An 18,655-nucleotide genomic window follows, 5' to 3' on the forward strand; every position below is an offset into this window, starting at 1 on the left:
GCATTATTTTTATTCTTCTATTTAATGAAAAGGTACATGTGTGCATGTAAACACATACACACACAATTTTAATTTTTAAATTTTTCTGTTTATTTTAAATAACCTTGGGAATATCCATTATTCAAACACCTTACTGGCTAGTTGGTTAGAGATTACTGGTGTATTAAACTTAGTGTCAAAATTGTAACTCGAAAACTTATGAGTCTGCTAATAATACACACAAAATAAGTAAGAAGTTCATATCTTTTGCTAAAAAAATAAGCTTATTACATAACTTGAGGCACATTATGAAAAGTACTTGCAATTTCTTTCAAATTACGAAAGCGAGAGTATTTCTATAACAATACAATTCTTATTAATATTTAAATGACAACAAATTTAAGGTTGTACATATATGATTTATTTAGCCAATGTTCCATTAAATTATCTAATTTTTACATAATTTACCTTGGTGAATCTATTATATGTGAATTTAATTCTAATCAGATTAAAAGAACCAGTATTTTTTTCTTTTTAAAAATGTATTATATTTATTAACTATTTATTTAGCTGGAGGGGGTAGGGTGGGCATACAAAAGCTACTGTATGCTGTGAAGGCCAGAGACAAATTGCTGGAGTTGGGTTTTCCCTTTCACTATGTGGCTTCTGGCTTGGTGGCAATGCCTTTCTCCACTGAACCCTATCACAAGACCCGCGCCCACCAAAAAGTCCATCAACATTTTTAAGGTTCTGGATTCATATTGATCACATTAATTTTTACTGTTATTCTCATAATCTCATTTTCATATTTCAATTAACTATCATGCTTCAATTAATATCCCTCACTGGACTGCGACTTAGATGTTTTTCATATATTTACTTATCCCTGAATTTTGTATTTAAGGAAATGCCATTATGTAACCTTCACCAGTTTTCTCTTCAAGCTTTCCAAGGAACTTTGTCTGAAGGCTCTCGATACATTCATTCTGTGAGCTGCAGCCAATTGTCTTCCCAGCATGCTGTGCTGCTAAGGATTTTGATAACATGTTTACAGCGGCCGCTCTATAGTCAGTCCGCTCTCTCTCATTTCTTTGACTGAAGTTTTAAAGAGGGTGTTCTTTTTTCGGAGTGATAAAACTTCTATTCTCCTACGGAGACATGACAATCCAGCTAAGGCTTGTAGCACAGTGGTGCGCCATGTGCTCAGGATGTGTGAGGTCATGAGTTCAAACCCATCCCCAAACATAGACATTCTTTTAAGCCAGTTGACGTTCATTACCAAAATGGAGCAGTGTTTGGGAGCCAGCCGGGGCTCACTTTCCTAGTGAGTGTTCCCCGAGAATCACATCTGTCTGACCTCAACACTGCTGCTTCAGCCCATGCAGACGCTTTGGTTCAGAAATGACAAAGCTGTGATGCAGATTCGTGTGGCAATTCTAATCTGCACCAGCAGTCACAGACTAACTAATACACCTGATATAACATATATATATATATATATATATATATATATATATATATCACATATAAAATAAGCGTATATAGTAGCAAATAAAAATAAGAGTAATAAAACACAAAAATGTATAAACTATAATAATTCTATAACAGAACATCTGCTTCCATATATTTTCCCACACATTCTGGGTTGAGCTGTTAATAGGTTGTATCGATAAAGAAAATAAGCATCAACCTCACTGGAGATGTGAGTCTACGCTGAGAAAGTCTAGGCTCCCCTTTCAGGGTTCCACGCTTCAGTCAGCATCAGTAAAGCATTAACTCACCTCACTTTGACCTGCTGCTCACCTCCACCCTGAGCTGCTCTCACCACTCACTAACAGCATTTCCTCTGTCAGAGCCCCTTCCTGGCTCCTCCTTGCCGGCCCCTCTTTCGTTCACGGCTTTGGACAGAACACACTGACCTTCACCTACCCGAGTTAATCTAACTAACATGATGCGGGTTAGTACAGACCGAGACCTCATTTGCAGCATTATGACTGCAACAGAGAGAGTCGGAGAGGCCTGTCACCTATCAGTGCTCAAAATGTAGCCAAGAAAGACTTCAGAGTACATTCACCTAATGACAAACCTGTTTTATAGCTGTATCAGAAGCCAACACAACGTTTTCTCTGTAAACTTTTAACACTTAGTTTTGAGAATTTTATATGGGAGTATTTCTATCATTTCCATCTCTCCCTCTCCCTTCCTTAAGTTCCAATCCCTGTGCACACTAGACTCCGTCATTCCTCCATGGAGCACTGCCGTCATTGCCAGCTCCCTCTTCCCCAGAGTCTCTGAACTCTCGAGCACGGAACTTCTACCCTCTGGCTCTTTCAAAACAATCCTTTAATAACCTCTAAATGCAAACTCTAAAAATTTTCCCTTAGGGTAGCTTAATTTCCCCTTTTGCATTTTGCCACTAGAAAACTTCTTTACCAAATACTCATTTTCTTCTTTAAAAATTCCAATCTGTTTTGTTTTAAAAATCATGACCTTTGTTCTCTAAATCTTCCTGCCTTGACTAGAGACATTCTTTGCTTGCCCCAGTAGACTCTGACATCCCATCCTTTTCCCTAAAATGCAGAGAAGCCACCGCTTCTTAACAGAATGGAAGGCTGACCCTACAATACCAGCCCTCTCAGAAACACTCTGACATAAAGTTGTTCAACGCTTACAACATCACACACACACACACACACACACACACACACACACACACACACACACACACACAGAGTAGGGGGTGGGTGGGTGAGAGAGACAGCGCTCACCAACACTACCCTTACTTTCTAGGCCTGCATTTCTGCTCTCTGTGTTTACTGTTCTAATCCCATGTTAACCATTTCTATGTTTATTCAATTCCAAAGCAAATTTCAACACAGCTCTTCTATCATGGACCATCATGGACCCTCAGTAGCTTTAATCACCTATAGAAAGTTCTAGCATTAAAGTATGTTTGCCTCCCCTAACTGCCATATATTTTTACCTCAGAAACCCATTCCTGGGACCAAACTTGATCTCCTTGCATTATTAGTAAATGTCTAAGATAAAAAAAAAAAAAAAAGATCAAGTATCGGAGTAAGCCTTGATAATAATCTATTTTCTTTAATTTATCTTCAATATCATATCAAATCTCATCTTTTCTCTCAGAAATTTAAAAAATCCGCATCTACCCATTACTTCATATGGCTTTTCCTGCTCATTAATCAGCAATTACTTCAACCTGCCTTGTCATGGACCCCTAAACTCCTCATTCTCTCTCACTTTCTTATATAACATCGAGGAGTCTTGGATCTAAATAATTATATCAGAGCTGCACTAGGAGTCGATCACACAAATTTAAAGGAAACGGTGCCATCATGAATTTAGGGTCTCCATGTGGTAAACTGTCATCAGCTTCTGTCTGCTTGGTGAGCGTCTTCTCAGCCCCAAGGAAGCTGCTCCTCCTAACTTCTCTTCAGCACCAAGAAGGCCAAGTTCTTCATTTATTATCATTTTTCTTTTCCATTACCCTTCTCTCTCTTTAATTTGGCTTCCACTACTGTAAAGTTCACTAGCCCTGCCCTCCAAAGGCCACTGTCAATTGATTCTATCATTTAATAACGCACCTGTCTTTTTCTCTCGAATCTGTCCGGCTGCCTAGATCCTGTCTTACAATGCTCTGGTTCTCGAAGGCTCTCCTTTTATTGACAGGAAGTTTCTGCCAACAAATCTCTGGTCCTCACTCCTTGTTTGCTTCTTAAATGTAAAGAAATTTTGGTGCTCCCTGAATGTTTTCTTTTTCTGACTGTCCTTCGTATGGCATTCATATCTCCCAGGGACATCATTTTTTCTTAATTTCAGCCTCACGCATCTAATTGCTACTACTAACCCTTTACACCTGGATAATCCAAGTGAGCCTTGACTTAACCCATCTAGAAAATGACCTCTTTCTCCTAAAGGGGATACAACCTGTATTTCCCTCTAAATACACAAGCACCTGACAAATGACTTAATCACGTAGGACTATTTATCCTCCACCCCGGTATCAATAAAGCCTACTCAATGACTTGAAGGTACGGTATCTTTGGCTTTTCATGTACTCTATTGACATCTTTCATCTCGCCACACAGCACATTACCATCATCTATTAATTACTAAATAGTGGGAAAAAGTAAAATGAATTCAATAAACTTTCTTCAGGGCCTGTTTTAGGTCTTTGGTATCCTCAGATCCTAGAACAATGCTGGTCATGATGTAACTAGAATGTTTTTCTCAAGTTATGGAAAAATGGAACAAACCAAGTTTTAAGAGTAATCTAAGTTTGGAAGTAAAGTACGATTAACTTATTAATCTAACCTAGCTGAGTTTCTTCCATAAATAGTCACAGGTATACATATATGTATGTATCTTTTGCATCTGGTTATTTTTCTAGTTAGAGACTGACAACACATACACATTATATGAAATTCACCGTTTTATCCACCAAATTGGAGCACCTGCTGTAAAAAGTTGAAATAAAAATACTTTAAGAACCTGCAAAATTAAGTATTTTCATATGTTAGAAAAGTTAAATTTATGAAATGAGTAAAAAAAATGGTAAAATGTTTCCAGGGTAAGTTAGATTATATGAAGGGAAAAACAAGGAAAAATCAGTAGGAGAGACAGACCTGTGTATCTTTTCTTCCTAGGGGACTCCACTTCTTCTGTGACCACAGCACACAATGAACAGACTTAGACAAAGGATATGGGTGTGAGAGAAGGAACTCAAAGGTTACAGGACACTGAAAGGAAGAGCCCCAAAGCACTCGGAGAGAAAAGCTATGCAGAGTCGTAGGGAAGGGAAGATACAGTCAAAGGCATAGCATAAAAAAAAAAAACAAGAATTGATGGCAAAGAAAGTAATAAACTGTAGGTTAGCAGAATGAGAAAAATAAAGTTAGTGCATAGAAGAGGATCTAAAAATTGACAGTTATTTAAGTACAGCCAATCCTGAATACCGAAACTGAAGAAAAATAATGTTAGTAAAACCAATATTCATTGTATGTGCACATTTTTTAGACATTACTCAGTGAAATTAAAACCTGTGACAATGCCTTCAGTATTTAAGCATCTGAAAAAAGAATTGAGTCATTATTACAAAGAGCCGTGTTCCACCCAAACTGTGATGTTTCTCCAATTAGTCAGAAAAAAGTTTGTCTATCAACCCAATATTTCAGTAAATAATGATACCTAGTTAAATGTTTAAATAAAAAAATACAAAAATTATAAAATACAACACAACTCATTAGAAGAACAGTAGATGAAACATAGGGTTGTGGTTTGTCACTGAAAATTAAAATTGTCGTTAATTTTGATAAATTTCTTTTGACCATATTCCTTTATAATAACTATTTATGCAGAACATTCTTACAAATATCACAATATAGGTTGCTTCTACAGTTTCTTTTAACATTTATCCCTGCAAAGCACTATGGACTACAATGGATAAGACATACATTTGGGAAATAATACTTTTCTAAATACTACTTGAGAAGTTGAAAAGATACTGGTTTATATAGTAATTTGAAATCAAGGAAAAAAGCCAATTAAACTGAGCTTCCAAAGAAAATCTGTCAACATGGTGGTGAGGTAGTGTTAGTGCAATCGACACAGAAATAACATAACACTAAGTTACAGTCTCCTCTTGAGATCAAACACACTTCTCTGAACCGAAGGCACAGAATTCTTAAACACCATGCTCTGTTCTAGATGAGGTGAATTGGGGGCTTTCAGTGATTTCTGAAGGAACAAAAAAACATGTCGGAATACAAACACATTAGGATTTTAAGTCCTGAGGTAATTAATTCTTAAAACAAATGTTCTTTTCATGGATGGCAAGAAAATGAAATCGTTCTATCACAAGAAAAATAATAAGAAGTCTTAGAAAAAGATGAAAGATAAAATAACTGGAACAGGAATGACACATCCTGACACCTAGCAATGTTGTTTTTATTATGTAAGCACATTTTTCATATATCAAAATAAGATATTCCTCATAACTGTATTTCAAACTAGAGGCCCCTAATATGATTGACCACAAGAAAAAACTATCTTGAAATGTGCCCATGTGCATGTATTTCAGAAAGCTACAAGCTGTTCCCGCTTTCCATTCCCATCTCACTCACACTGTGAAGACACTGTAAAAAGTTAGATACATAATAACACAGGCCCATACTGAATTCTGTCTCTCGCATTTTTTCTTTGACACAACACTTCCATAGATACACATTAGCACAGTGCTAAAATAGTTAAAAGGATAACATGCTGAAAGTAAATTGGTAAGAAGTGGGAAGAAAAGATTGTTTATAGATACAATATCTCAACTTAGGTGCTTTTCTTTCTTTCAGAAAACATGAATTGCAATTAATTAAGCTTCCCTCTCTTCCAAGCATTTTCCTGCACACTGGATTAATTGACATGGTTTTCATATTATATATTGTTTTGTAAATGACAATTTCTTCTCCTCTTCACTCATTGTTACAGTAAATAGTGGAGACAGAGAGAGTTCAAGTGAGCTTACCCAAAGTTACAAACAAATACAGTGGCGGGATCGTTAACAGAATGAACGTTTTCCTGATTACCTGGCTCTTCTCCTACTCAATGCTCTATGACCCAAGAACTTGTGAGGCAAAAAGTCAGAAGACAAAGAAACATAGAAGCCATCCTCTCAGCATGAGACCTGAACTTGACGTTTAAAAAAGACCCTCACACCACACATGGTCGAGTAGCCCAGGCCCGACATTCTTACAGTCATTTAATACAAATTTTATAATATTCATAAAGGGAATAAAAAGGACATATCTCCACCTGACTACTGACAAAGAAGGTCTGTTAAATTGCTTTCATTATTTATGTAACTATGATACATAGTGATGAACAGGTCAAAAGAGTATATATAAACTATAACTCGGGCAGACAGAGGCACCCAGCAAATCAGCAAGCCTCCATGTGTAATCCGTTCCATTTATAACCAGCTTTCTTGCCTTCCTTGGGGTTCCAGTTATATTTACAGCACGTGTTAAAACACTCCCAATTAAAACAAACACTTGCAGTCACATATCAGGCTTCAGCAATCACACTGCCTGACAAGCTAACTCACTGCAAGGTTTTGCACATGTGTGGTGAAGGAGAGCAGACTGAGCCTTACAGGAAGCTGTGTGTCACCTGGTAGGTCCCCGTGCGCCAGTGGACTCGACGAGTTAATAAAAACAAAATGAAGTTGGGAGGCGGCATTTGATAAGATGGGGGTAGGAAATGGTATAAGCATAGTTCATTGGATACACGTGAGGAATTCTTAACGATGAAGTAAATTTTTAAAAAGAAGTTTTGTGTAGCTCCCTATACTTCCCATGTCTGAGACTTTCACTTGACCATGGCACAATATTATCCTTGTCAATGCTGTCAATGGTGGTTTAAGAATGACTTTCTCCTGCAGTCAAAACCCAGTTACCACACTCCTCTGAAACCAGCAAACCGGGACCTCCATTTAACCAGAACCAGCTAAGCGTGCTCCCAGAGAGCAAAAAAGTACCCCGTACCATGGTGCCGGCTCCTGTGGCAGTTACGGCCAGATCTTTGTTTTAGACTTTGAAAATACAAAGAGCTTGTAAAGTAAACATTCAGCACCTTTTCTATTGTTCAAATATTTTTGCAAATCACAATGAAATAAAAACCAAATTTATAAAAACTCAAAGCACTAGTTCATCACTTTGTAAAAGTATCCTTCAAGAAATATTTTTTGAATATAAAGAACCATCAAACTGTAAATCAGAAAAGGACATGAGTCTAACTCAAATAAAATATACACACATACATGCTAAAAAACTAGGTATTTTGGCTAAATACTCAGACATTTTGGATCTTAAAATAAAAAAATCTACTATACATTATTTTCATTAACCATATTTGGTGTAAATAGTGAGGTATTGAAAATGGGCATAACCACCCCTGCTATGCAAAATTTTAAGCAAATCAAAATGTTTTTCCTTGTAAATGGCTTGTTTTATATTTTTTCAGAAATATTTCATATAAGAATATTATATTTCTTCTGAACATATATGAACAGTTCATACAGACACCATAATCTGTAACAAACTTTCCTTTAAGAAGCAGACAGACAGGTCCTGCGGTTTTCACCAGCAGCATCTATTTAACGCTCCGCTCATGGGCTAATGACACTCCCACTCATCACCACAGAGAAAAGCACTTTCTACTCAGGACTGTGCCTGGACAGAACCGCAGTTGAGTTAGCAGACATCCTTTAGGAACGAGCATTATGTTCAAATATTTCCAACACAGTGAAAAAGAAACACCAAAAGTTTAAGCGCTTCAGAGAACAAAGCTAATAGTAATATGCAAATTTACTAGTTCAGAGATCTACCATGACATCTGTAAGAGATGTATCTTTCTAAAAAGCTGGGATGAGCAAGTACTCAAGCAGGATGACCTTAGGGACGAGTCAGGAGGAAGGTGACAGGAATCCGCCGGTGTCTGCGAGAGGCCCTGAGGATCAAGTGATGTCTATGTTTATAAGTGTACTGGGAGCTTACATGTTAATTTGCATCTTATTAAGTATTAACTTCATTTACTTTGCACAATTTTTCTCTATCGAGAAAAAATAAATTCTATCACAATCCATAAATTATCAGAAAGTTTGAAAAGTAACTAAGAAGAGAATCCTGATTCATCTTCCCAGATTTAATGGACAAAAATATCAAATTAGAAGACAAGTTTAGAATTGTTCTTTAGATTGAGCAAATTATAAATTCTTTCAAGAAATCTCAATGTGTTAAAAAATAAAAGAAAAGAAAAATATAAAATTCAAAAAATACCCAAGAGAAATTTTATGTATCAGATTTAATACAATGATAAGTCACGGAAAATAAATAAATTTATGAAGCATAATTCCAAAGATAAATTGAAGGAAAATCCCTATCTTCACCTTAGTTGGAAATTACATAAATGTTATTATACAGAAATGTTTATATTGGGGAAAAAAAAACACTCAATTTGTACAGGGCTAAAAGTAGAACTTACACAATAGCTAATGCCACAGTAATTAGCAAAGCCTAAGTGGTTACACTGACTATTACTATGTCATAAAAATATATGGTACTCCAATGTAGATTCATTTGGTTGATTTAAAAAACAAAGAAACAAAAGAAAACAGAGACAAAAACAACGACAAAACAAACAAAAAACAAGGCAAGAAAAAGGCCCACAGACTGATTTTCAGATAAGACAGGAACCTAAGGGTACCAACGAGGTTTCAGAGTAATTATCACAGAAATAGGCAATTCAAAAAAGTCCTTAGATATAACAACACACCTTTCACACACAGAAAGTAACTAATTAAAACTAATAAGCCTCTTATGGATAGTATTAATTAATCACCAAACTTGTTAGAAATCACTAAAGTGCTGTTTTCCCACATTTTGAATGATTTAAATGCATGACTACTTTTCCATGACTTTCTGACATGAAAACGTATGAACCTGGGTATTTCCAAACATTCATTACACATGAAGTCACCCAATCAGCTTTCTCCTCCGCACATTTTCCTATGTGGCAAATACAATATGTGGCCAAACTATTTTATGTAGAAGTATGTTTTTTTTCCCCCCTCACAGGGAGTTTCTCTTTATTGTTAAGTGCAGATGAAATCACAAAGCAAATATAAATCCAACAGTTTTACTTTCGTTTTAGTATTTAATAGCACTCATTGTATTAATAACAACCATAGCACTCTTGTCTGCAGTAAGATTGCTCATTGAGCCCCTTGTGGTGGCGCACGCCTTTAATCCCACACTGAGGAGGCAGAGGCTGGAGGATCTCTGAGTTCGAGGCCAGACTGGTCTACAGAATGAGTTTCAGGACAGCCAGGGTTACACAGAGAAATCCTGTCTAGAAAAAACAAACACAGATTTCTCACTGAAAAAAATAAACTATGTATCATCCGTGATCATGCATCTTCCATTTATATTGAGAATATTTAGGGCTGAGTTTTGCATAGCATATGTTGAAGCTTAAGTCCAGAACTTAAAAAAACAAAGAAGCTTCTTCAAATTGGCAACCTAAGCCAAATCTAATGGGATCCGACTAATAAGAAATATAGACGACTATACGAGACAGGAAGTCTGGGGATAAAAGCTACACCCAAATTGTTATATTTTATACTCTCCCAGTGATCTCCAGTTCTGCAGCGATCCATCACACAAGATTTTTTTTGTGTGTTTTTTTTAAGACAGGGTTTCTCTGTGTAGCCTTGGCTGTCCTGGAACTCATGAGATCCGCCTGCCTCTGCCTCCCGAGTGCTGGGGAATCCATCCATCGCATTAGAAAGTGAAGAAAGCCATTCCTTTCTGGAAGTGTTACACAATCTCTAAAAGAGCTGAGAGCAGATGCTGCTCCACAACACTCAGTCCACGTGTAATCCATATCATAAATTACTGACCTAGTCCAGAAGTGCTCCTCACACCTATTCTTGACACACTTCCTAAAAATGGCAAAATTCCCAGCATTATAAATAACTTTTGCATAAATTCATAGAAGGGCAACTGAAAAGAGGAACAATATATATTCCTGATATGCCAAGACCTTTCCATCTCTCATTTAGGATTACACACCCAGGCACGTTTTCTAGTGCCACATTTGACTACAGTCGATGTCTGATAAGGAATCTTGATTCTTCGTGAAAGACGATCTTTTAATTTTAGTGAGTAAAACCATATGCTGAGCATGACGTTAGCTAGTAGACTACGGATACCACAGATTCACCTGAACATAAATTGCTCCAAGCACACTGTCCACAGAGCTCACTATTACGACAGGCTGTTTAGAGCGATCAGCACCAGATGGTAAAGTTTTACTTTCTCCCATCACATCCCTCTTAAGTCCCACGTTAGAAATATCATCTACAGATCCTTCTTGTCCTTTAAAAGCACAAAACCATCTTGGTTTTTCAACATTTATTATCTTTCACTAGGCTATTGCATGACCAATTCCTAAAATTTAGGGATTGGGTTTACACAAACCAGTTGTCATAATATACAGTAAAACTAACCATTGTCAAAACATAAAATTTAAATCATTATAATGACATGAAGTGCTCACTAATTTCCTCTATCGTAAGTAGGTTTTGTTCAATTAAAGGATGCATGTGATTATACATATTTTACGTATGGTATGTATGTATACACATATATGTATACATATATATACTCACATATATAAGCATGAATAAACCAAAAATACTTAAGTTAGTCTTTGAAATTTGGTGTTTGTAAGACTTAATGCTCTTCTAGGCAAACATTGCATTGCCTTGTGATTTCCATACAGGAATCTGTATTTATATGGCCACAAACATGTGTCAGGTAGGATGCGAAATAACGGTTTTTGATCAAGGATAATCCACATTACACAATATTGCAAAGAGAATTAGTTATTCATTTTGTTTGTTTATAGTGGCAGATATCTAGCACAGAACCTTACTCAACAAAAGCAAGAGCTCTACTACTGGACTAAATGTTTAGCTGGGCAGATGCTTTTAAGGGGTAGTTTTTTGTTATTTAAATCATAACATGAATTAATTTTACTTTGTATTTACATCTCAATCTCCTTAAATGTTTTACAGTAATTACTATTTCCAAGTAAAATGATATTTCAGTTAAGATATTATAAGATTTCCTTTTACAGCTCTAATGAGTATATTTAAAGTCTTAAAATGAGTCATTTTATTATATTTTCACTGGGTTTTGCTATCTTTCCTGGCATGCTGGACTTATTTATGTAAACGCTTTCTCCATGCACCCCGCCCTTCTTCATAGCACCTGTGGTAATGCTAACATTCCAGCACTCACCGCACCTGCTTCATGGGTTCTTTGTCTCTCCTGCGGACTCAAATAATTCCTTATCAACCTTAATGTCAGCATACAATAGGGTGGCGATTAATATTTGTGCATGAACTATTTTAATGTATATAGATAAGTTTAAACTATAGAATTTTAAGCTCTAAGAAAAAATAAGTCAACATATAGAGATACACTGTCATTGATCCTACAGACAGCCATTTAAAATATTATAACTAGTAAAAACTTCATTTGAGTATTTTACACTTGATAAAATTTTACTGTACACTCAATCATCTAATTAAGAATTAATGTAGTACTAATTATTGAATTGATCTTTACAGCTTGTATTTCTTTCCTTACTCCTCTGAAAATATGGGGGATGGGGGTTTGTTATGCAGTTAATCAAACTTTTGCAAAAATAAAAAAGGACAGGAAAAGACGAAAGGAAAACAAAATATTTCAACTTATCGGCAAAAATCAATGATTTGAAAAGACATTTATTGAATTCATAAACTGCGCCATCCTTTTTCTTTCATGTCATAGTCAGTAACTTTGACTCTAAAAGCTGTAAGTAAATCCTACAGGAGAGCTATTTTTCTAGCATTTGTAGAATGAAAAGATAGGAATGCATAGAAAGGCAAAACTCAATCTCCATACTGAGCCTTCTTCAGTCGTGCCTGGGGAAGTGAGTGCTTCTGAACTAAGCCACCATCAGATACATAAAGTGGACTTTCCCTTGTGCTTACAGGGTCAGTTTTTCCTGTACGTTAGGCTGTTCTTTAAAAACACGACGCTAATTTAATAAACAAGTGATGGGATCCACACACGGTAAAGTCACATCAAAACGAGAAAACAAGTGCAAGGCCACGCGCATTCCGAAAGCATGAAACGCGGTGTCTATATGCTCATGCTTTCACGCGGTGTCCACCCCTGACAAACCTGGCTCAGGTTGGAGTTTCTGTGTCAGCAAGGGTTTGTCATCACTTATTGCACCTAGTGTCGTTCCCTGCTGGTCTTCCCATGTAACTTCTAGTACAGATAAAAACAAACAAAACAAAAACAAAACAAGTAATCAGAGCTTGTCACAAACACAGAACATAGCAAGAAACTAAATTACTTCAGGAATTGGGATTATTTAAAGATAAATTCTCCAACGTATCATATAAGTTGTTAAAATTTTTAAAGAAAGGAATTTGATATAGTTTGGATTGTTTTTGTGGATCTCAAAGTCTAAAATATTAAACTATACTTTTTATAAACTTCTAAATTTATTTTCAATAAGATGAGTGGATTCAATGTGTGAAGAAAATAATTAATGAGAATTTAAATGGCTTCATAGGAAGTATACTACCTTTACTTCGTTGATATCAAAAATGTGAATTTGTTTTATAGGTAAAAATTATTAGGAATTGTTTTATTGTGGCAAAATATTTCTATGCAATTTTAAGGAGTTTTTTTATACATGAGAGAAAATTCATTTCAATATGTAATAAAATGGCTATTTAGTTGGTTACTATATTCATTACCTTCATTAAATGATAACAAAATTCTTATGCTATGAAATACTTCAACCAATGTATTGATAAAGCAAGGCAAAAGCAGTAACAGCTTGGCATGGTGAGTATAGAGTTCTCGGCATATCCAACTGTCTAGAATAATTTGCAAATTGCTGTAATGCACACTCACTCAATAATTAAATATTCAGCATCCCAAGGACGTAGCAGAAGACAAAATAGGCAAATCCATAGATAGTCACATGAAGGTTTTGATAAAATGTGTAACTTAATGAAAAAGAGCAATGAGCATGTAAGCATACAGTGACTTAGAGATAAACAAACGCTAAACAGCCAAGCATTAAGGAAGTGAGAAGGAAACGGAATGTGGGTGGTACAGTCACTGAAGTCCTCTCTAAGAAGGCAAATTCATGTAGGGGGAAAGGACAGTACAGGTAAGAATATCCGCGTGTAAACACTTTAGGTGAGAAGTACATCTGATGTCAAGAACGACCAGGAGACCTCTGTAGATGAAGCAGAGTGGAGTGCACAAAAAAAAAAAAAAAAAAAAAAAAAAAAAAAAAAAAAAAAAAAGGCAGAGCAAAGCAAAGAGATAAAGAGGCAAAGAGGCAATGGCAGTGGGTAGATTGCAATTTCTTGGCCATATACTACAAATGTCATTGTCAACTACTGATCATCACTGGAGCTCTCGATAGTAGCTCTCAGAAACAACCTTGTCACTTGCCTTCTTTTTAGAAATACCTCATTTTTTTATTTGCTTGTTTGTTTATGTATTGATTTATTGTGTGTGTCTGTGTCTGCTCATGCACAATGCTCATGTGTACACATGTTCATTAAAACACACATACACACATACACTTACACACACACACACACACACACACACACACACACACACACACACACACGCACACACAGTGCCATGTGTGGAAGTCAAGGGCAGCTTGTAAGAGTTGTTTTAATCTTCTCTTTCCACCATGTGGGTTTCATGGGTTGAACTCGGGTCATCATGCTTGACCTGGTACCTGCTGGGCTATCTCGCACTCTGGGGCTTTCTTTCACCGTCACCACTCTATACAGTTTAAGCTCCACAAAGTGTCACCATGCACAAGTAAAGAATGTAAGTTAATTTGTCTTTCTATAATGTTGAATGAATGTGGCAATATGCCCTAATAATATTAGTAATTGGCTGGTAGGTGATGGTGCATGCCTTTAATTCCAGCACTCTGGAGGCAGAGGCAGAGGGATGTCTGTGATTTTGATGACAGCCTGGTCTACAGAATGTGTTCCAGGACAGCCATAGCTACAGAGAAACCCTGTCTGTCTCTGTCTCTGTCTGTCTGTCTCTCTCTCTCTTCAGATATGGAATCACTGAATAGGAAAGTTTATTTAGTAAAACATCAAATTATTTTTGTGAAGATTCCAATTAAATATTTCACTGATTAGATATTCAGTTGTGAACCTAAATTTTACAATATTATAAAACTGACATATTGCTAAAATTTAAGAATTTTAAGGTATTAAGTTCCTAAATTGTTACTTTATTTTAGTATTTTTAGTCTGTAGATGAGAAAACTTAGTATTGGTTAACTAAACTAGCTAATCTGAAGACAGAGAAGTCATGAGAATCTAACTATGTTGTGGACAATGTCTACAAGACAGCTGTATCCCAGGTAGCCTTCATCACATCAGATAATCTTATAAAAAAACTGATTCAAAGAGCACAGATTCCTAGTTCATCTAGATTATGATTCATAAGCTTCAGTGTGCTCTAACACACGTCACACAGACTTGATACAACCCAGAGAGGACCTTCCATCGGCTGGTTTTAATAGTATGAACACAAGCAGCTGATGAGTATCAGAACAAAATAATTATCCTGGTCAACAGGCGATCAAGTCTCACAGCAGCTCGCTGGCAACAGGAGAAATGTGCTGTCCCTCAGTTCCCAATGAACCTCAAAGCAAGGGTTTGGACAGCTGACATACTGTGCAGACAGAGCTCTGAGCCCCGGTTCTAAAGTGCAGACCATGCTAATGTCCAGGTGTAGGAGACAATCCCAGTATTCCAATTAATCCCAAGGAGGCTTGCGGTTTTGCTGATTTTGGGGGGGACAGGTTCTTACTATGTAGGCCTAGTACTATGTAGATCAGACTGGTCTCAAACTTGCAGTGATCCTTCTGCCTCTGATTCCCAATCCTAGAATTACAGTGAGACTCTATCTCAAAAGACAGAAGCAAAAAGACCCCACAAAACAGGGGAGCCTGGGACACTCATTCCTCTACACCAAGTCACCTCCTGATTCTAGAAATCGCCCTACCTTCGAGATTCTAGAAAGGATGCTCCACCAATCATATTTAGTAAGAGAGCAGTGGTGTGGACCTGACCAGTAGCTATGAAAGTCATGAATTCAAAGGAACCTTTTCCTAAACCTAGCCAGTTGCCAAAGGATTCAGGAGTATAGACAGAATCATTTGAGAGAAGGTGGAGACTGTAAAATAAGAGGCAAGGCTTCTCTAAGAGAGACACAGAAAGGCTAAGGTTAGAAAAGAGAAAACACAAGTTTACACATATTTAGCCACACAACTTTGTATTGAGAGAGAAAATCTTACACATATTCTTCCTCTTTATTGCAACCTCTGCTTTTTATTGGGCCATACAATCTTAAACACCCTAAACATTATATGCCTTTAGTATACTATCTTCCAAGTCCATTCCTGCTCACTGCCACCAAGCTACTTTTCCATAAATATAGGAACCCATCCTGCTCAGAAGCACAAAGCAAAAACTCATGATATTGTGAAGGACGCTTGGCACTAGTGTTAGCTTTAGACATGTTGTGATTTACGTATACTGGAAGGGAATGCGGTATGCACAACTCTGTGACAGAATCTACTCCTCTATAGGTATCAATTCTGTTTTAAAATTAAGACACTGTTATTCCTATTCCCTTGCATTGACATCATTTGTAAGAATACAGAAAGGCAGCAAAACAAAGAACCAACATCCTTGTCCGTTATGACCAGCCTGCAAAATTAGCAAGCATACAGAAGCAAACAGCTGTTACAAGGAATTCAAGACCATCAGTCTATTACCTTACTAACCTGCATTTTGTTTGTTCCTTCCTCGTTTTTGTCTTTATTTCTTCCCCCCTCTGCATTTTCACTTCTTTGTTATTTTTAGTTAACTAAATGTGAAATACCACACACAGCTATACATTGAAAGCTACTCATTTGAGAAGCAAAATACTTTATAGACAGCTCATGGCACATTTTATGGGGAAGGACTATAAAATGGCAATCCTAATTAATCACTAATTGGCCAATTACGATGTGTGTGCTAATTTTCTAAAATTATGTAATATCATCAAACAACAGTAACAAGGCAATAATTGGTTAGAAGCAAAAATGCTTGTGACAATAGATTCCATTATCCACATCTTCAAAACCCTATGCGAAATTTTACTTGACAAGAGAGGACATTGAAGCCCAGTGAAACTTCACAGTCTTAGAAGGGATAATCAGATAATAATAATAAGACTCAGGAATCTGACGTAGAGTGTATTCTTTACGCACTAAGAAACCTGAAAAGTAGCAATGGACTGAAGAACCCTCAGGCAAAATTGTGTGGCAAACATATTTTATAGCTCTATGTATTAATTTTTAGATACACATATAAGCATGTATATATAAGTTCAGAGAACATAGTCAAACATCTCAAAATAACATGAGTTGTAATCTAATCTATTCATTTCTATTCTGGTATTGTTTCTTGTCTCAACTAGTTAATGAATAGCACCAGTAAGGAACTTCTGTGCGTGTGTGTGTGTGTGTGTGTGTGTGTGTGTGTGTGTGTGTGTGTGTGTGTAAAACAGTAGAGTTGATTCAGGAAGATGGTCATAATCAAATTTGACTCTAAATTAAAAACTACTGTTTTCAGAGTATCCAGGATTGGCACAAGAAATTATACTAAGGACAGCTAACACTGACGTAGTACTTACGATATGAAAATATTATTTGAAGCAATTTAAATATGCTAAATTACTTCAAAAAGAAAATGTATAGTGAATCTAGGTGGCAAGCAAAGTTATACAGAAGTGTTTCTCATTTTCATCCTTCCTAGAGACCTAATTCTCTACACCTCACCTTTCAGAGACCTGCTACTCATAATTTGATTTTCTACATGTATTTGATTACTGCGAAGATTTTGTAAGTGATATCAGTACCAGCACAGGGTGGTACTCAACAATAATTCCATTTCAATGTGTTAGAAGCTCTAACTACTTCACAGTATTAAAATAAGTTGTTAGAGAATAGCAAAATATGAAGTAATAGGAGAGACAGTAGAAGAAAAAAATATTCTCAAAGCATACATAGAAATCAAAACTTACTTCTCTCTTAGAAAGTTGTCTGAGTATTATTAAATATAAACCATATATACAAAGCTATACAACAAAACAATAAAATATAACACCAGATATTTGACCTCAATAATAGGTAGAAAATACAAAGATCCAAATATTAATTACAAAACATTCATAGCTCTTTCAAATGTTACCCATTAACATCTTGCTAGGCTTATTTATAACACACACAGGACTGTTGTGTGTGATAAAAATGTTTACAGTGATGTAAAGGCAAATAACAAGTTTGTGAGGAGTAAAAAGACAGGCCAATCACCATCAACAGGGACATTTGCATACAGGAAATGGAAACAGGAAGGTGGTAGTCTAGAGGAGATGGCTGGACAGGAGTCTAGCTTACAGAAAGAGCCGAGTAACGGTAGAGAGAATAGGCCGTCAGAGTCGAGAGTCTTTAGCCCAGTGGTCCCACAGGAAACAGAGTCCATGTTAACATAAAGCTTTCCCACCTAATACGGCAGCCAAAGTGCTTACAAGTGCGCATCCAAATAACTGAATGACAACGTGAAGATGTGCTTGTTCAGATCATTGGTTTATACTTAAATGCATATGGAATTTTTCTTTCACAGGTTCTAAGAAACATCACAGAGATCGGTAACTGTCAAAAACACACTTTTGAGAGTTCACTTGAATCCAATTTAATATGCATTTTTATAGCATATGATGTGATTTAATTTTGTTTCTATTTTCACACCACTCTCACCTTTTAAATCATATCACAGAACAGATAATATTTATAACTGATAAAATTATAAAAAAAGTGATAAATTATAGCTTATGTAGAACACTGCAAACATTATTGACAAATGATGGAAAGAGTTTAGATCAGTGGTTCTCAACCTTCCTAACACTGCGACCCTTTATTATAGTTCCTC

General features: G+C 36.3%; 1 protein-coding gene across 24 annotated transcripts in view; it reads right to left on the bottom strand.

Annotated features, from left to right (window-relative positions):
• Positions 1-18,655, bottom strand: part of LOC100752044 (regulating synaptic membrane exocytosis protein 2) — a 390,889-nt gene that overhangs the window by 111,422 nt on the left and 260,812 nt on the right. For 10 of the 24 annotated variants that reach the window (XM_035449593.1, XM_035449578.1, XM_035449580.1 and 7 more), the window contains one exon: positions 12,786-12,875. The exons of the other annotated variants lie outside the window; for them this stretch is intronic. In XM_035449593.1, coding sequence (XP_035305484.1) covers positions 12,786-12,875 — 90 coding nt within the window. The remainder of the gene's footprint in view (positions 1-12,785; positions 12,876-18,655) is intronic. 24 annotated transcript variants of the gene reach the window in all.

Source organism: Cricetulus griseus, chromosome 10, assembly GCF_003668045.3.
Source record: "Cricetulus griseus strain 17A/GY chromosome 10, alternate assembly CriGri-PICRH-1.0, whole genome shotgun sequence".
Taxonomy (NCBI): Eukaryota; Metazoa; Chordata; class Mammalia; order Rodentia; family Cricetidae; genus Cricetulus; species Cricetulus griseus.